The sequence below is a fragment of the Phoxinus phoxinus genome (genome assembly GCF_949152265.1).
Source record: "Phoxinus phoxinus genome assembly, chromosome: 25".
Lineage (NCBI taxonomy): Eukaryota > Metazoa > Chordata > Actinopteri > Cypriniformes > Leuciscidae > Phoxinus > Phoxinus phoxinus.
Window position 1 is genome coordinate 15,838,167 of NC_136900.1, and position 19,714 is coordinate 15,857,880.

The 19,714-nt window shown below is 38.4% G+C and overlaps 1 protein-coding gene across 6 annotated transcripts in view; it reads right to left on the reverse strand.

Annotated features, from left to right (window-relative positions):
- The window catches only part of dyrk4 (dual-specificity tyrosine-(Y)-phosphorylation regulated kinase 4), a 25,665-nt gene extending 9,501 nt beyond the window's left edge, over positions 1 to 16,164 (reverse strand). The window contains exons 1-3 of one of the 6 annotated variants that reach the window (XM_079602861.1): positions 15,954 to 16,164; positions 2,441 to 2,524; positions 535 to 678 (exon numbers count right to left, since the gene is read on the reverse strand). In XM_079602861.1, the coding sequence (XP_079458987.1) occupies positions 535 to 678; positions 2,441 to 2,524; positions 15,954 to 16,007 (282 nt within the window). In that variant the 5' untranslated portion in view covers positions 16,008 to 16,164. Of the gene's footprint in view, positions 1 to 534; positions 679 to 2,440; positions 2,525 to 2,745; positions 2,764 to 5,712; positions 6,417 to 15,953 lie in introns of those variants that run through there. The other 5 variants (XM_079602860.1, XM_079602865.1, XM_079602862.1 and 2 more) reach the window with 5 other exon arrangements.
- Between the last annotated feature and the right edge of the window lie 3,550 nt (positions 16,165 to 19,714).

The window sequence follows — 19,714 nt, forward strand, 5'->3', positions numbered from 1 at the left end:
TACGATTTCCAAACCTTAAGTTATACTTAGGGAAATGACCGTTAAGGGGTTTTATGCAACACTTAACGCTTTTTAAGGGATTACTTAAGTGAAAAAACAGCATTTAATGGAAATTCTAAGTGTTTATGACGTTTCACTTAAAAAAAAACGTTAAGTAACACTTAAGGGTATTTTTCTGCAACACCCTTAGGTTTAAGGGAAACATAAGGGCGAACTTAAGGGAAAATTTCACTTAAGGTGCTTTATGCAACCGGGCACAAGTCTTTTGAGGAACAGACACTATTTCGGACACTATTCTAGTCCTCTGGGATATTTTTTTAATAGAATTTCTGATGGGCTATTAGTGGTTTTTGGAGATTGACAGACATGATTTCTGTTAACTGATGATATATGAAAAAAAGGATGCATCAAAGAGTCTCATTTTGTGTTCCACAGAAGAAAGAAAGTAATTTGGGATTGGATATACTGTACATGAGGGTGAGTAACCAATGAACGGATTAAAATTTTTGGCTACACTTAAGAGTGTTATCCCACCTGATTCCCTTGAGTGCTTTGCACCAACTGTTTGACGATACTGGGTAAGGTTCCATTCGAATGAAGAAGTTTGCCATTGGTCACCAAAACTTGCTTGACTGGAGCCTCTAGCTGGGGCAAAGTACCAACTCCCGTCCCACACTTCTAGAAAAGAAAAAAAAGACACAATACTATGAGTACCGTTCAACGTGAAAAACTCTACAAATCAGTAACAAGGGCCAAACAGGGGGAAAGATATGTGAGCTTCACACAAGCTGAGTGGCTAACGGCCCCATGTGAACCGGACCCCCTGCATAGAGGATGGAATTTCAGTGGTGGTTGAGACCGAGGTGGGGGAAAAAGCAGCGATAGGGCAGTCTTTTACAACCCATCAGACCAATGAACATGTACTAAATCTTACATTTTGGGTGTAATAACAGTGAATGATACAGATTTTCCCCAACGCGGTTCCTAGTTTTGTCAATATCTTCTCTTAGAAGGAACAAAAAGAAAGGTTCCCTTGCCATGAAACAAATGTAGGGCACTGCACACGGGAGGGGCTTGTTCATAGCTTACAGGTTTTCCCCCATCTCACGGTTCAAAGCCAGTGCTCGACAAACTTCTGGGCTGAAAAAAGAGCAAGTGCGTCTATAGATAGATGCGATATTCAATCTCATATGTTCTGGGGATACTGCGGCATCTGCCAACTTGATCATGACGCATAGAAACAGTAGCTAAATATAGCGTATAGGGGCACCTGAAGAGACCTGCAAGAATACAGTAGGCTGTGCGTAAACAACGTTCACCGTTCAGGTACCGCAGATACATTAAAACCCCGATTGAGTCTAGGGATTTTGACATTAAGAGGCACTATGCCAAGCACTTTATTATAAGCGGATGTTAACACCTGCGAAGAGATTGCTTTTAGTTAATGACAACTGTTAGGGGGTCATCTCATATTCAACATTAAAGATTTAACACAAGCGCTTTCCATAGGTGCTGGAGGGATCATGCATTGTCATCAGATAGCGGACACACAATAGAAGTGCCTACATATCTTGTAAATACTGGTGTTTATTACTAAGTCAAATGTTTAATGTTAAATTGACGCTAATGTCACAGAATTTATACATGCTTCACCTTTAAGATATCTAGATTGTCAAATGTTAGATTGATATAATTTAAAAAATGTTGTTAAAATTAGTTAAAAGGGAAATGTTCCCCATAATATCTATGGTGGTTACAATTCGTGTTAAGTCTACTTAGGATCCCTGGGGTAGCTGTTTGTAATGTACGATTAAAAAAAAGAAGTATAATGTGAAAAAAAGAGAGAAGTGTATAGGCTAAGCATATAGGCCAATCAGCTAGTGGTATTCTAAGCTACTATGCTGGGTTGCGTTTCTCAAAACCATTGTTAGCCAACTTTGGGAAACGTACACCTGTGCGGTTAGCTAGCAAAACATTAGCTAACTGAAAGAAAACAAAGAATTATAAATGTTCAATTTAACAATTTATTTGTATTTATATGCTGTTATATGTTACAATTAAAAGACATTAACAGTCGTAATAACAGTTCAATAGCACACACTTATGTATGTGTATCCTCGCTGAATAAATGTATTACATTCTTTCAAAAAAAAAAAATCATACTGATCCCAAAACTTTTGAACGTTAGTGTACAACACAAAGCTATTTTGTAGGATTTCTAGTCAGGCACTGAATTCAATACCCATTAAAAGTTCTTTCAGCCAATGAAACTGCTTTGCGTATTCCATTCAACTGGTGGACCGAAAGGTCCAAAACACCCTGCACCCATCTCCCAGACAGAGTTGCTCTTACAGTAGAGTGATTCACACACCCTTTGCGAATCAATTCGAATGAATCATCACTGTTAAGTAACCTGTTTTCTCTGTGAATAAGGGCTCACCTGTGAGTAGGTGCAGTTGGGTCCTATTTTTGTGTTCTCGGGCCGAGACATGTGTGGGTGAGGGAAAGCCTCGGATCTGGCTGACTGTGAAAGAGAGCGGAGGAAAGACGTCATGAGCGTGAGGAGTGGGCACACTCTTGCAGCCCACATCCACAGCCATACGTGTGGGATTCTGCGTATATAACTTCAGGCATCATCTCTGCTTGCGCGGTGTTATTCAACACAGCTGATGACTCATGTTCGATACACCAAGGTTGCTTGTTTTTCATTCAAAAGCACGTTAATAACATTTCGCTGATGCCCACCATGTCAGATGATGCAGTTTGACCTCATAGTAGAGGACAGTCAGTCGTGATGTGCAGACTCCTTCACTGGTACTTCACACTCACTGCAATCATCTCCCAACTGTCTTCCACTTCTGCACGAATGCTTAAGGGTATCAGGGGACCTTCGATGACCACAATCATTCATGATTGCGGACATATGAGGAAACGGGCCCTCATCCATCTTAATCAGGTGGAGCGTGCGTCAATAGTGGTGACAGACAGCATAAGGACAGATGAAAAGCTCTAGCTAAACTTAGAGCCTCTCGGGTGGGGGCGAGATACAAACTGGCGGGCAAACACGTGCCGGTAGCAGAAGTCAAACAGATTGGCCAAGAAACACACAGACAATGGGATGGTCTCACCCATACACACCTTGGAGATTTATGTGGCTCGCACAGCCTTAATCCACTGGCTGATTATTTGCAGAGTCTGAAACATATGGCGGTTTTTGGCCGAGCGCATCTTCCCATCGGGGGGGTTAAGCTATTCGGATGTGTTGGGTCTTAACTACTTTCATTCACAGTGCAGTGAAGAATATACAGGCTTATAGAGGGATCAGGGAGTACATGGACTTCAATGAGCCAGCAACAAAGAGATGCATTTAGAAAACAGGCAGTCAAAATTTGTTACACTTAGACTGCGGGCGGTCAGCTGTGCAATGTGAGCCCAGGGCTTTAAAAGACTCATTCAAATATTAACACCTTTGAGTTTCTATGTTCAAGGCTTTGTGTTACAATGTGGGTCAGTGTGCAATGCAAGAGTGAGAGATACGTTTCTTAAAGTCAACATGAAAAAAGGAAATCAAAATGGACAAATCTAGTTTTTTTTAAATAATGGAATATTGCAGTATTTATCATAAATGATTTATTTGTGCACATAATTATTATTAAATTAAATATTAATGTGAATGCCCTTGTAATATTTAATCGTTTTTAAGGCGAGTTTTTCGATGCGAGGGTGGGACAACCTGTCACTTACATGAAATTGCAGCAATGGCAAATGACAATGATCCAATCAATTCCCGTTGGACAACATCAAGTCCCGCCCTACATTTTTTCTTATTCGAGGAGCCGTTTCACTCAGATATACTAATCAGTCAGCTTCATTCGGTTGTAAAATTATCACATTAATTTCTTTAACTTAAGTGATGATTTTAAATTTTTCTGATCTATATTGATTAGGGATGCACAATATTTTGGTAGGATATCTGCAGATTTTTTTATTAATCTGTATAATTTTTCCTATTTTTATATTTAGATTACTTTTGCCATCATCGGACGTTCACTTAAACACTCACTTAATCTTAAAAACACTAATCATTTAACAACACTGAAATGTAATCCTTAGCTCATTTTCAAAATGAATATCCATTTTTCATACTTAAATTATGTTGTGATGCCTAAACTCACAATTGATTTTAGTTTTTAAATTGTAATTTATTTAAACCAAATAGTATAGAATTTTAATATTGGTATATTGCAAAAATGTATGAATGTACAGTATGTGAATCTCTAATATAGGCCCTATTGTGACAACTCTAGCTAAACAATAGGCTTTCACTCTACAATATACCAAAATATTATATCCTGTGCTACATATATATTGGTGTTTAAGCCCTAAACCAATGTTTTTTACACATTTTTTATCACATACACAGACAGACCAAAGGAGGATTTGGGTCACCTCAATTAAGTAGAAACTATGGTCATGGGCAAAACACAAACCACACCCGGGATCAAAAATACATCATATGCCGTTCTTAATACTCAGGACTGAATGCCTTTCATAGTAACTTTGAGCTCAGTACTGAATCATTTGCTGACAACCACCTTAAAGGATAGTTCATACTTAGACACTGGCTTGAGGATTTTTAAGCAACCTAACCATCACATGTTCAGGCCAAATATACTCGTGCACAGTTATAGGTTTAATGGGTGCTTTAACTAACATCAATCTTTGACAGAACAGACAGAGACAATGTATTCTGTCAAAATGCAATTCAGCAGTGGGAGAATTCTCATGAATATCGGATTGGGACTTACATAATTTATTGTAAACTTGAACTAAACATCACCTATAAAACCGAAAATACACAGAACGGAGCGCAATCAAATCTCTCGTGTTACTGTGAGTTACGATTCTTAGAAGGCAAAGAGCAATGAAACCTGAGCAAATAACCAAATAAAAAAAATGTGAGGATGTTATTTATAGTCCCTTACAATTATTACCATGGTAACCAGATTCTGCCTTTGAAAAGTAGGCTATATAATACTATGTTATATGCACACATATATTCTGAAATATATAGGTCTATTATATAGGCCTACATACAAACATTTGCTTTTGATAACAGTGAAAATAATGTCACATTATCATAACCAATCACTGTAGCCTATGATGCCTAACATTAAATGTTAGAATCTTTTATACCGGTAATTATGGGTAAGCATAGTTTGCGCAAAAATATTTTAATATTTAAAATATATTTTAATTTTAATAAAAATATTATTAATAGATGTAAGTTAACTTTTTCATAATATTTCTGCATTTTGTTTTAAGAAAAGTGGAGGCTGATACCCAGTTACCATGTTTAAAAGGCATACCTAAATAATAACATTAAATAAGTGCAAAATAACATTAAATAAGTGCAAAATATTGAACTAACTAAGAAAACCATTAGGCTACATTAGACAAATACGTTTTAAGTAGCCTAGGATATAATAAAGCCTATAGCCTATGCATCAATTATTTAATAGGTTATATAAAATCATTTTTAAAACCTTAATAATAATCATTGTAAACTTTAGTGCAACCAATAGAATCAAATATACATATAAAGCCTATGAATCTAAATATGCTTCAAAATATTATAAAGTTTTTAACAAGAGTTGGTATTCATAAGTGCATGCAAATTAATACATAGCCTAGCTACTCTTCATACATTACCTTGTTATTAATTTCAGGAAACATGTCGCTTTTTGACACGTGGATATTCAACACATCCAAGTCATAAGGCATAGGGCTTAAGAAAAAAAAAGAACGGACTCGCTATTAAATCCAGCAGGAAACTTGCATGTGCATCTTAAGAATCCTGTAAGACACCGGAACCCGTCCTGTCAGCACTGGAAAATACCAGGGAGAACTTCGCGAAATGAAGTGTTTCCCAATGAGGAGGAGAGAGGTTGAAAAGCTTTCGTCAGCAGGAGATTAACGGAAAGACGCAAGCTGTCCGTCTGCCCCACTTGACGTGTAGCCTATGTCCCGAGATATGCCACCTGTTCAGGTTTTCCAGCCTGACTGCACTCTATATAGATGTGTTTACGTGAGCTTACCTACTGAACCCATATTCCTTCCATCCTAGCACAGTGCATTTGTTTGCCAAGTCATGGCGATACTAAAGTGGAAATCCAGGGCAGTTATTGACACAATGTCCGAATGTGCAGCGGCACAAATCAGCCTCTAATAACACAGTTGTTTTGTCAGTACGTGCCGCGCGAGACGCGACTGCCTCCGCTCACTATATGTCCTCGCTTCGACACGAGCTTTGAGTATGCAACGGCACCGCCTTCGGCACTATCTGTTTACTGCCCTCTCTTTAAGTTTCCATCTGTCAACGAACGATGGGACCCCAATAAATAACGCCTATCAGTACATCGTCATTCGCAAAACCTCATTTCAAAATGTCAGAAGAGCAGTGGGCGAGCCAAGAGCCTCACTCAACCTTATTAACTCCGTGATTAATTGGGCTTTGATTTTGAATGGGAGATTGTGTATGTGCATAACAAAAATGTAACTTTTTACACCCCCAAGTCAAGATAAATAGTAGGCCTACTGGTGACAAATGTCTAGATGTTTAGATAAACAACAACAAAATAAGACTGTGTAAATAAAGCAGTTACATTCTACATAAAGGACAAAGGTGGTCTCCCTTGTGGCAGCCATGTTGAGATTATAAGGCCCCCTGCTATTTGCTTACAAAATAAATTATTCATTGGTTATAAATACATCTGTGAATAGGGTCATAGGTAAATTAAACTTAATTATGATGAATTACTAAACAATCATTTTAACAAAAGAAAAAAATAAGCACAATTATAGTAAGAGTAAAATCTATACTTAAATATTAAACTAAAATAATAATAAACATGCTCACTGACTGAGCCATGCATAGTATATATAAAGGGACTTTCCTACCAACAAAGCGCAGACTCCGCAGTGTACCAACTTCACGTTAAGTTTTTAATAATAACTGAGCTGTTTTTAAGTTGACGTGGCATCTTGGTGAGACGTTAGCACATAGTCTAAATGTTTCCGACGATTAAAAAATCTCACAGAGGGAAAGTGCAAATGTGTGAAGAGCCCCCAGGTCTACATTGGACAGATACATCTTGATTGCAAAATGGATTTCTGAGCTGTATACTAGTGATTTATGTTTAATATATATTAAACAAAACAATATACCATGCACTGACTTGAATTATTATCAAATGTCCAAAAGCCCAACATAAGTCCATTTTACTGGACTTAGTTTGACTTATTCTAGCTATACAAAACACTTTAAGCCTTCACAAATGGCAAATATAGAAGGTAGCAAGTTGACACTTTTTTTCACACCTATTCCCGACTGCACTGCTCACATAACAAGCACAGCAGAGGCGGAAGCTGTGCACTGTATCTCATACAACGTGACTCACCATGTAGGCTTATTATCAAACCACCTTTCAGATTGTCAGATTCAAACAGCCTACTAATTTAAGACAAATAGTGATCGTAGTTCTGAAAATGAGTGATAATATTAGGTAAAAAGTGGAGAGCATTTTGTTTTGATCGTGGTAATCTATTTCCATACATACTGTTATTTTTTCATTGTAAAAGTAGAATTTTGAAAGAGAAATTTTTAATAGATCCATATAACAGTTAAGCCCTGTATAAAAGCAGCCCATATAAAACAAAATATGGGTTTAAAAAGACATGAGGTTGAGTAAATAATGACAGAATGTTCATTTTTGGGTGAAGCTTTTCAACTACTCCCTTGAGAGAACAAACTAGACTGTCTACTAAAGCAAATACAGAGATACATAGACATAGAGACAAAGGTGTGTGAAAGAAGAACACTCTCACTATGGTGGGAGGAGGGGAAAGAGGCCTGATAATGATTAGTGTTTATGTTACATAACACGGAAGCACTCTAATAATCATGGTGAGCTATGGGGATGAACTATTCCTGATGGAGTGCTCGTTCAGCACAATGGGGCTCAGAGAGACATGTGCATGACAACTCTTTCCCAGCCCAATCCCCATCAGCCTGTCAGAATCTCTGGTCCATCCCATTCAAGGCTTCTTTATTAAAGAAAATAACAGCTCTGCATGACTGAAACCAGTTATGAAAACGTGTGAGGTAAATCCAACCACTCCCACATTCACTGTTATGGATGTAGTAATGATTAAAAGGTGATAGACTGCCATGCTTATTTACATTTTATAATCAGCCATTTGAAGAAGAATTTACTCACTTTGGTAAATAATTTCAGTCGCATAAGTATTTAATATATGACTATGAAGGCCTTTGCTAGCACAGGCAAATGCTACAGAGAACTTTTTTTTTTTTTAAAGGTGAGTGAGGAAACCTTGAATCATGATCCAAAATGTTTGTCTTTGAGAGATTCACCAAATGAAAACTCAGTCATCATCCACTTCCCTTGCTCAAAACATGTAGCCTTTTTTCATTGAACATAAAAGTAATTAGAAATAGTCAAGGCTGCTCTTTATGAAAGTGTGTGACTGCAGCTGTCAAGCTCCAAAAACTACAAAATTGTATCATAAAAAGCAGCCCATATGACTCCAGCACTATATTTCAAGTCTTCTGAAGACATACAATAACTTTGTGAGGAACAAATTGAAATGTAAGTCTTTATGGTACTTTTCTGGTGCTTGACATGCTTTTAAAAAATGTGGGAAAAAAATACAGTACAACAACTTGCCACAGGAGCAGTACCCTAAAAAGGGCATCTTTAAACCTTATTTAATTTAAAACACAAGTAGTACATTACTACTCTAAGGCACTAACATGGACCTTTTAGGAGTGCCTTTTAAGGGTACTGCCCCAGTGTACCTGTAAGGCAGGGTTCCTCAAATCTGGTCCTGGAGAGCCCCCCAAAGGTTATTTTCTAGTGATCCTGAAGACCTTGATTAACTTTTTCTAAACCCTTTTTGGGTTTGGAGCTAAACTCTGCAGGGCATTGGCCCTCAAGGGCAAGATTTGATTAACCCTGCCGTACAGGTTACATTTTTGCACACCTTTCCTCACAGTGCAGCAAACAGCCACTGTGGGCAAAAGAGCATAACAGGCATTTTGCAAGGTAATATTTTTTGTGCCTTGTGAAGAAAAATGTTTAATGTGTTTCATACTGAAGTAAAAGTAAAGACTGGACTAAAAATCTGGTATGTGAAAAAAGCATCTCCCCAAAGGTCTACTGCTATATTTACTGTTACAAATGCACTAAACCTGCAGAATTTCAATTTAGTTAATCTAGAGTTGTAGGTACACTTATCCATGATTCATTAACAGGGGATTGACATTTTAGGAGACACCACTTACTGTTGGCAGAACACCGCAAATCTTTACCTCGGGTTGAACTCTCCTGTTCCTGTGACTCTGTCGGGTGCCCCAGCAATTCTGGAGGATCTCAAAGCCACAGCAAGGTGGTGTGGTCCCTTTTCCACCCATAATGGGGTCTCCCCATGCTGCAGTAACCACAGGCCTCAGTCCCACCACATCATGTCCACCTGTCGGTAAGGTAACCCTGAATTTAACCAAAACAACTTTGGCCTTTGATGATCTTCTAGAGCTCCATGGTCCAGACTGAGCAACCCGATGGGATCCTTTCCTTTTAGACTTCTACAGACATGTGCTTGTCCAAAAGATACACAATCTCTGGTTCTAGGAGGATGTGGTCGCACTCATTTCTCTTCACTGGATCTAAGAGTCCATTTCACATGCCATCTCTGCTCGAGGAGATGTGTTTAGGCAGGGATAAATGGGTGGTAACGTGGAGTGCACAGGGAGAGGCTGTGACGTGTGGATGAGACTCCACAAGGGAGCCATCCTGAGCCGGAGGCTGAGCAGTGGGGGCTCTCAGTGCCATCTTCCTCTTCCTCAATGGAAAACATCAGGGGAGTGATCCCTGACAGTAGAGCTCCACTCAGGGGCAGCAGAAGCGGCTTCTGTTGGGACTATTGGTAACTCCTCCATCCCAGAGGCCGTCTCCTGGAGACAGTCGGATATATTTCCTCACCTCCGCTGCTTACATTCCCCCAGGACGCTGACAAACAGCAGCGAAGTGCAGAGAGGAAATCTTATCTCCCAGCATGCACACATAGGCTTTGGTTTCTCCTGCTATAGCACGGAGAGAGTGGGAAAGCTAGCCCTGCCCTTCATAGTGATACCTCCGCCATTTGCCTCCATGGATAATATTTCTGACTGTTTCATCCATGGGGACGTGGGATCTAATGTGTATACCCACATCTCTCACCGCCACTTAGGAGAGGACAAATTGGATCTTGAGCACCTGCCATCAACTGAGAATGGGAATGTGTTTACCAGCTTTGTGTTTACATTGTAACTGACATTTGGAAGACCTTAGACATATCACTTAAATCATGTCACTCAATGGTTATGTAACAGATGTTTCGCCTGCAATCACATGGCCGCTAGGGTTTTTAATGTGAAGTGAATGTGTTACAATCTACTATGACATTACAGGCCTTCTGGCAACAAATAGAACAACCGGGAACTGTCGTTAAATAAATTGACCTCTTCTATCGAATTTCTCCAAAGGTAACACAGATATATTTGGATTAGGATCAGCTTTTGTAAAAGATTTTAAAACCAATATACAGGGGTGTCCAATCTTGCTCACGGGGGCCACCATCCTGTAAAGTTTAGCTCTAACACACCTGCCTGAAAGTTTTGAGCGATCCTCAAGACTTTGACTAGCTGTTGGAATGTGGCCCTTCAGGAGCAGGAGCAGGATTGGACACCCCTGCAATACCCACATTCACAGTACATTTATGTCAGGGGTCACCAATCTTGGTCCTGGTGGCCAACTTTACCTGCAGAGTTTAGCTACAACTTGGTCCAACACACCTGCCTGGAAGTTTCGATTGATCCTGTTGCCCTTGATTAGCTGGTTCAGGTGTGTTTAATTAAGGTTGGAGATAAACTCTGTAGGGAGGTGGCCCTCCAGGAACAAGATTGGACACTCCTAGTTGTGAACACAGTTGGGAAATATCATATCTTAAAGTATATAGAAAATTCACCCAGACTGTATAATATTTAGTTCCAAGTTCTTATTCTAGAGGAATGTTATGGCAGTAAAAGAATAGAAGCAATTCCTGTGAACTGAAGAAAGACTATACTATAATAAGAAATTATTTTGGCTATATAGTCATGGAAGCAAAAGAGTGCTTTAGACTTACTGTGGCCCAAAAAAATTACATCTAAGCCACTCTTACAAAATCATGAATATTGGTACATAAGCTAATCAAATAGGATTAAAAATCCAGTGGCTTCAACAAATTATGCTAGACCTTACACTTTTCTAGCCTTGCTATTTCTGGCTCATCTAATGATGCGTATATTGTGCAAACTGGTTGTAGTTACTAAGTCAGTATCACCAATGATACTACAAATGTTTAACCATGTAAATTCATAAATGCAACAGACTGATGGCTAATGACCTAGCATGCAGATGTGCAATTTAAGCATATGTAGCGATCAAGAAGTGGATTTAAGTCGTTCAGGTGAGAAAAGGGTCATCCAATAGCAGGTGTTATAGAGTAATGGATTAACCACATGTGACACGTTTAAGAAGCCAAAAGATAAAGTAGAGGTAAAGTCTTCACCTTTGCTAAGACCTTATTTCTGCACATGACCATACATATGTGCGCCTTATTGAGACTACAGATGGCAGTCTATTTTAACCGGTTAAGTATGTTGATGACCAATTTAAGCCTGCACTTGCCCTAATAAAATTAAACAGTATAAGCAGTTATGTATGTAGCAGACAAATAGTTACTTAGGTCACCTAGTGTAGCACTGTCATTTTTAATAATATTACATAGAAAAAGCGAAATATTTAGGGAGATCTTAAGGAAGCCATGTATATATCTAATTTGGTTGGCTTATGAGACACACCTTTGAAAGTCTATTTTTATCTATTTTTAAAAAACGCAACACGATCAAAAAACAGCACAAGCCTTGGCACAAAGTCCAAAGATGTCAGCCTGAATATAGCCGCAACAGCACTCCAGTGAAGATGCATTTAAAGGCACAACTTTTGTGGGAGGGATTTGCCATGCAAACCATCTAAAGGCCCGTTAACACTAAGTACGCTAACTATATCGATACAGATATAGTCGTTCTAAATTTAAAAGGATTGCAGAGTCCACACCACAACTATAACGGAAACTGCACAGAGAAACTATATTGTTGTAATCACTTTCAAAAATATTTTTTCCTGCTGATGAATGATAAAAAAAAACATTGACATTAAAGAGCTGACAGATGTCCTACATTGTGCACTTATAGTAAACAGAACGTTATCGTCCATTGGTGTGGATACGAATATAGTTATCGTTAGTTTTCTTGATAGGTATCATTCTTGGTGTGAACAGGCCTTATTAGCTTAGGCTTTCAGCATGCTAATTAAATCATTCATTCTGTCCCTAAAAGTAACTTATAACCTGTACTATTGGTACACTTTTAAATATTCTATGTTCAAAAAAACTTGTGCTTATCAAGTTCTTAAATGTCTGTGCAAAACTTTCCGCCAAGATGCTGTGGGATGTTGTCTTGCCAGGGCATTGCTCTGTGGTTGCTAATCTGGAGTATTTTTTAGCATGTTGCTATGCGTTTGCCAGGGTGTTCTGGGTGGTTGCTTACCCCTATGATATTTGAGAAATGTCTTAGATCTCCCTTTAACTGTTTAAGTATATGGGACTTTTATCTCGTTTTATCATCTACTAGGCAAAAATAACATACCTATAAAAGTAATAACACACCTTTTGCTGTATCATTTACATTTGCTGCACTAACACCCAGGACAAGTTGCATGCTAAAACCTTGTCCTTAGGATTATGGGGTTTATTCTAAACCTTAGCAAGCACCATTGATGGAAATAAATGAATGAATAAGAACAACACTCCAATCTCTCACGAATACAGTTGGTATTTACTGATGCTAGAGATATACAGATGTCCATGTTCAACAGTAGAGTATAGTGCAATGAGTGGGCAGAGAGACAGACTGACAATGCCCCACTCACTTATGCCAGCATAAGCAGCATGAGTAACATTATCTATCAAGGTCAGCTGTCTGGGCCAGGCCTCACATGGGCTAATCCTTATCACACACACAAATACACAAACCCATATGCATACACACAGCGGATGGGACAGGATGGCAATGATAACATTCAACATCTATTCATGTTTAAATAAAAAATTCAGCTGACATCTAATTACTCTGAGAAGCTTTGCTTTTGTTGCCCGGGATTTCATTTTTGCTTTGACCAAACGTGCTGGATCTGAGCACAGATGCCCCGTGGCCGTGGGCTGTCTAGGCCAAGGATTGAGTCACAATGACCCTACTTTTAAATTTCAAGCTACTTTTAACTACAAGCTTGTACTTAACTTTTTTAAGTTACTAACATTGAAGATGTTAAAGGTATTACAAGTATATGGGTAGTATAGTAATCACTAATTGACAAGTTTTGATTTATAGACCTTTATTATTGATCACTTTACATATTATTTGATAATTACATTACATATTGTTTGTCTTGTTGATTCAGTGGCCACTCTCACAGATTTATTCAGGGAGTTAATCCAGTAAAAGTTTCAAGAGTCTGATACAAACCGGGAGCTGAGTTTGTACGTTTTTTCTTTAAAAGAACTGACTTGAAAAGAGTAATTTCTTTATAAATCGGACTACACTAGTCGCAATGCATACATTTTTGTTTTTGCGTGCAGTCATCGCTGACAAAAACTCAAGATGTGTTTTCTTTGCTATTTTGCGCTACAATCCCTTTGGAAAAAAAACTAAAAAAAATTTGACTGCAAGCTAATCAGGTAAAAATATAATTTAAATAGTTGAGAAACCTGTGAACTGTAGAGGATAAAGCGGTTTGATGAGCATCTTTTTACATGAGGCTTCTGATTGTTTTCTGCAATGAAAAGTTATGTAGTTGATTAGTGTATTTGTTTTATAGATATTGAAAGGGTGTGCTGAGCGTTGAATGTGGTTTTCTGTCCTCTGTTTGAAACTAATGAAACTAATCCAACTTTTTCAGCTGTCAGTCACCTTGAACTTGATCTTGAGCGTTAAATCAAGGATATAAATATGCAGATTCATTTCAAGGCTATGACACAACATTGAAGACATTTCCCATTACCAAAGGAGGTGGAATCTGATATCAACATAGGAACAACACTCACATTTGGCCGACACACTTTATTTTACAGTGTCAGTATTACATGTAGTTACTACAGTAATAACTATAAATTATGCATAATCACATTCAACTAACCCTAAACCAAACCAAACCTTAATCATAACCCTATAGTAACATTACTTAATTTCACTCAGTACGTCAATGTACAATTTCAGTGTAACAAAGACACCTTAAAATAGTAACCGCACTTTATTTTACAGTCCTGTTTCCTTGTACATACTATGTGCTTGTTACAGTAATTGCAATAACTGTGTAATAGGTATGTCATGATTCTGCCCTCGTGTCCTTGCTTTTTCTCTGGTCTTGAGGCAGGATCATGACAGAGCCATGTTTTGTGTGCAAGCACATGGCCTTGTGTTTGGGTTGTGTGCTTGCGTTGTCTCGTCACTTACCCCGCCCCCTTGTTCTCCTCGTTAGCCTTCATTGTTTTATCAGTTTCACCTGTTGCCATTTATTAGTTTCTCCCTATTTAATCCCCTTGTGTTTGCTGTCCTGTGCCGGTTCATTGTATATCATACATTGTCAAACTTTGTGTGAAACTACCTGTGAGTTACCTGTTGTAAGTCTTGTCTGGAAAGTAGTTTTTGATCTTGTCTTTACTGTTAGTTTAGTGTCTAGTTTATTTTCTGAGTCTTAGTCTTATGTTGTCTGTCTCAAGTAGTCTTTTGTTCCTGTCTATGTTTTGCCCCCTCGTGGGTTTTGTTTTCCCTGTTTTTGTCTTTAATTAAACATTGTGTGTTGCATACTGTCTGCGCTTGGGTTCATCTGCTATCCACATAACAAGGTACTAACCCTGAAACTAGGCTACTCCTAAACCTAACCTTAACCCATACTTTATATTGCCAGTATTTTCTTAGGAAAGTACAGTACACTGCAAGTACACATAAGTGCATGCACTGTAAAAAAAATTATTCTAGTGACTGATAACATCTACATTTTTCACTTAGTCTGACATATTATTTCTCATTGAGCCAATGTTAACAGACTATTGCAACAATTCATTCAATTTATTTTACAGAATTTCAATTGGGCCAATTAAAAAATTTAGATGTGACAGTCACTAGAATATTTTTACTTGGAGAGGTTAAATTTTTTTTACAGTGTGCACTTTAAAATAAAGTGCAACCATAATTCCTACAGTCTGCAGGTAAAGATGATTATCTTACAGGATTATGGGCATCAGTTAACTAAGCTCAAGAGACTAGTTACCTCAGTGTTCTCTGGTTGCCCGGTGAAGGGAGAAACCTCAAACCCTAGAGACACCAAGCAAGGGACTATCTTGTTATTGCAAAAAGAATATTCCCCCATGGTTTACCTTGGTTAGCTTAAACTGAATTACAAACGCATGAAATCAACACAACCCCCTTTCTTTAATAAATTCAATAAATGCCACTCAGTTTGGTGTGGCATATCCAAATATTTTGGGGCAACATTGTGAACTGCTCAGAGCTAAAGTCTACAACCCATGGGATAGACACTCTTTCACTCTTAATGCATAATAACGCTCTTTTTTTTTTACCTTGGTCTAAGACAGTTTAATAAATGACATACCGTTTTATCACAAGTTGAAAATTCACAGCCCTAAAGGAATTGCAATCTGACACCACAGCATCACATACCTTCTCATTACATAGCGTTCTTCCACATCTTTTATCATCCTGTTCAACATCTTACCTTCTCTCCTCTGTTTTCTCCTTCCCCTCTTTCTGATTCTGCCCTCGGGCCCATTTCTACTTCAGGCAAGGTAAGGGTAGAGCGTTCGGATGAATCCAGGGAGCAAATGAATTAAGAAATCCAGTTCTAGTATGGACAGCAGCTACAGCGTGGGCTACGATGGCGCTGTTTGGGTGCTGTGACACTTCAGCCAGTGAGCTTGCCGTCTAGTGCTGACATGCTTGGCCCGGACAGGGAAGCAACCTGACGATAAGGCATTGAGTGATGGAAGCAGATGCAGTCAGGCCACCACGCGCTCATCTGATGCCATCCGCCAGGTTCGGTTGTATTGCACTCGCATTCTTGTGCTCTTCAGAAACACATTGCATGTCAGTGTCACGTTCAGGTAAACATGGAGGTTATTTTATTGTAGACAAATTACTTTCTTGGCATGTACGTATAATAGCTGTGTTTTAATATGCTGCATGGATTTTTTTTTTTTTTTAAGTATTATGATTTTATATATACACATTTTATGTGATAATACGATTGATTAATTAATGAAAGGATTTTGAAGATTGTGTTATTAAAGACACTATACAGTGGTGCATCGTGGGTGGTTAAAGATATATCTGTTTACTAACCACTTTCTGTGCCACTCGACCATTGGCGACCAAAGGAGTTGTCTGTCACACAGGTAAGCTGAGAATTGTTATGTCACTGTCTGTGCATCCTTAACACAATCATACAGTACACACACGTAACAACATCAGTCAGAAGGCAAGGTGATCTTGCTTTGTAACAGACACAACACAGAATCTAAGCCTGTACACAAGTGGGCATTTCACTCAAAAACAGATGAATGCAAGTTTGCAGTTGAGTGTTGAGATGAGGGGTTGAAGCAAACTAAATATTGAGAAGTCCTGCATATTTCACCAGACAATTGAGTTATTACATCTTAATTTAACATTACAAGGTCAAATTTTTTATTAAAATGAAACATGCACAGATTAATTGTCCTCAATAAGATCTAGGCCTATATTTATTAGTAGATAGTGAATTTTCATTTCATTCCAGCTTTAAGTAAAAAAATATTGATATACACTTATTTAACTTGTTGCTGTTCAATAATACAGTTGTTGACTTTGACGGTTAAAAAAAATGTGTAACTATTTTACATTTTGGCAAATTGATATCGGATTTGTCTGACCTCAATCAAGCATTTTGTACAATCTACTTAAAGGACAAGTTCGGTATTTTACACTTAAAGCCCTGTTTACAGATCGTATCTGATGAAATAGAACGGTTAAGATAAAAATTTGGACACATGCTCCTGTCCCGAGAATTTTAGATTTATTTTGCCCCCCCCACCCCACCCCACCCCCACAATAGTTGTCTATGTGCACTGGAAGATTCCTTCCTAAAAACACATTAAACTTTCGTTTACAAAGACGTGAAACTCACTGAGTGGTCAGGGGTGTTCACTGATACGGTCCCAAAAACAATCGCTGAAAAATATGCATTCCAACAGGTTTTATCGTTTTATCGTCCAACTCCATTGACTTGTATTGAATGTGCTGTGTGAGGTACGGTATTACTCCGCCGCTTCTTCTTCTGCTTCTTCTGTGTATTCAATGAAATGCCAGCGGTTTGCTTGCAATTGGCAAAGGTGCATTATCGCCACCAACTGGGCTGGAGTGTCTATTATTCAAGCTCTCAACGGAAGAATCACGGGTGTGGCGCGTTTGGCAAAATAGGTCCACAAAAGCGAAATAAACCTAAAATTCTCGGGACAGCAGCATGTGTCCAAATTTGAATCTTAACCGTTCTATTTCATCAGATAGGCTACGATCTGTAAACAGGGCTTTACGTGTAAAATACCGAACTTGTCCTTTAAAGAGATAGCCTAGTTCACCCCAAAATTACAATTCTGTCATCATTATTCGACTCAAAAGAAGAATTCGTTAATGAATCAGACATTGCTATAGGCAAGTTAAACTTTTGAATTTTCCAAACAAAACTAGAGGTTCTGTTTAGCACCAAAAACCTGAATCAGGTGCTGTTTGGAACCATTTTAAGAGATCTGCGTTAACCAAACACAATCCTTTTTAAAACCACATTAGATCATCACCATTCAGTTGATGACATAACTAATACAACCTTTCACTGTTTCATCAAACAAGCTCCCATTTGTAACACTTTCAGGTGTGCGATATCCCAGTGGTACATCACATGGAAACACACACCTCTACGACAGCTTATCATAGTGACACATCTCAAGATTTAATCAACACACAATTAATCAGCACTGTTTGCGTGACAACGGCTCCATCACCAGTGTAGAACAGGTGATCCCATTATATATTAATCACCATCCTATGATGATGTAACTCCAATATTTGTTTATAAACAAACATCTCTGATAAACATAGTGAGATGGATTAGATGAGGCATTTCCATGAATAAAGAACTGGTAACAGCCTATTATGTAACAACATTCCTTGTTTGATTGTTAGACAGCGCAATTGTATTTGTTGTGTGCTTCTATAATTGTAGAGTTTGAGTGCGTCAACACTAGTGAAGTTTACTCTAACAAACACACAGCCTCATTAAGAGACTCTTGAGTCAGTAAATCCCCTACAAATCCAATTATGCCTTGTTAGGGTGAAGATGCAACCCAGCTGTCCAGAGCTTGTGTTAGCCCACTGAAACAATGGGATAGATAAAAGAAACACTGGTCACAGACAGGGCATCCTAGAAACAAGCCCATAGAATCTACTCAATAAAATAACAATTTGTACTCAATTTGTTTGAGGAGATTTCATCCCATGTGATTCTTGAACGAATCATTCTTTCAAGCCAGTAACTGGAATCGAACTGAATTGAACTTTAGTTTTGATGATGCAAGATGCACATCTTAAGGAGCTGCACGCTTTTTGCGCATAAACATGTCGATAAACATGTCCAGAAAAATGAACGAATCAATCCTACAGGCAAAGTTGAAAGTCAGCTTTTCGATCATGTGTGACTCAAAAAGAACCGCATAAGCCTGTTCTGTCGGCTCATTCATTTTTGTTGTTGTTGTTGTTGGTTCTTTATGATTCATTCATTTCTACAGGTTCTTTAGTTCAACAATCCGTCTGGTTCATTCGGTGCTGTGCAAGGAGCGTGTGTGCTACTTCGGATGTGTGACTTTCCTTAGCCAGCCCTATGCAAAGCATTCTGGCAGCTAAAAAATCCACTGCCCAGTTTCAGGTAATGCTACAGAAATACCGGTAGTCAAACTCAGTTCCTGGAGGGCCAATGTCGTGCAGATTTTAGCTCAAACCCCAAATTAAACACACCTAAGGTCTTCAGGATTATTAGGAACTTCCAGGCAGGTGTTTTGGAGCTGGTTGGAGCTAAAGCAATCTTAACTTCTTTTACATATTTAAGTAGATTAAACACAATTAAATTAAGAAGAAACAAAATGTTTAGCAATTGTGTTGCTTTAACTAATTTTTAATTCAAATTAACAAGCCTCAAAAATAATTTTTACAGCTTAAGCTGCATGCTGTACTGTTACAACCCTTGCAAAAACATCACCGCAGACAGGTGGACAAAAGAAAAAACAGGCTGTTGGCATGCTGTCCACATGGCTAGGGATGATCCAGAGGGCACCGGTAGATGCCAAATAAATTCATTCATAAACTGCCAGTCAATTATTCAGAGAGGCTGATACTAATACAATATGTTGGCTTGGAAAGAGAGGGGAAGCATAATTAAGAAATGGTGTCATATTT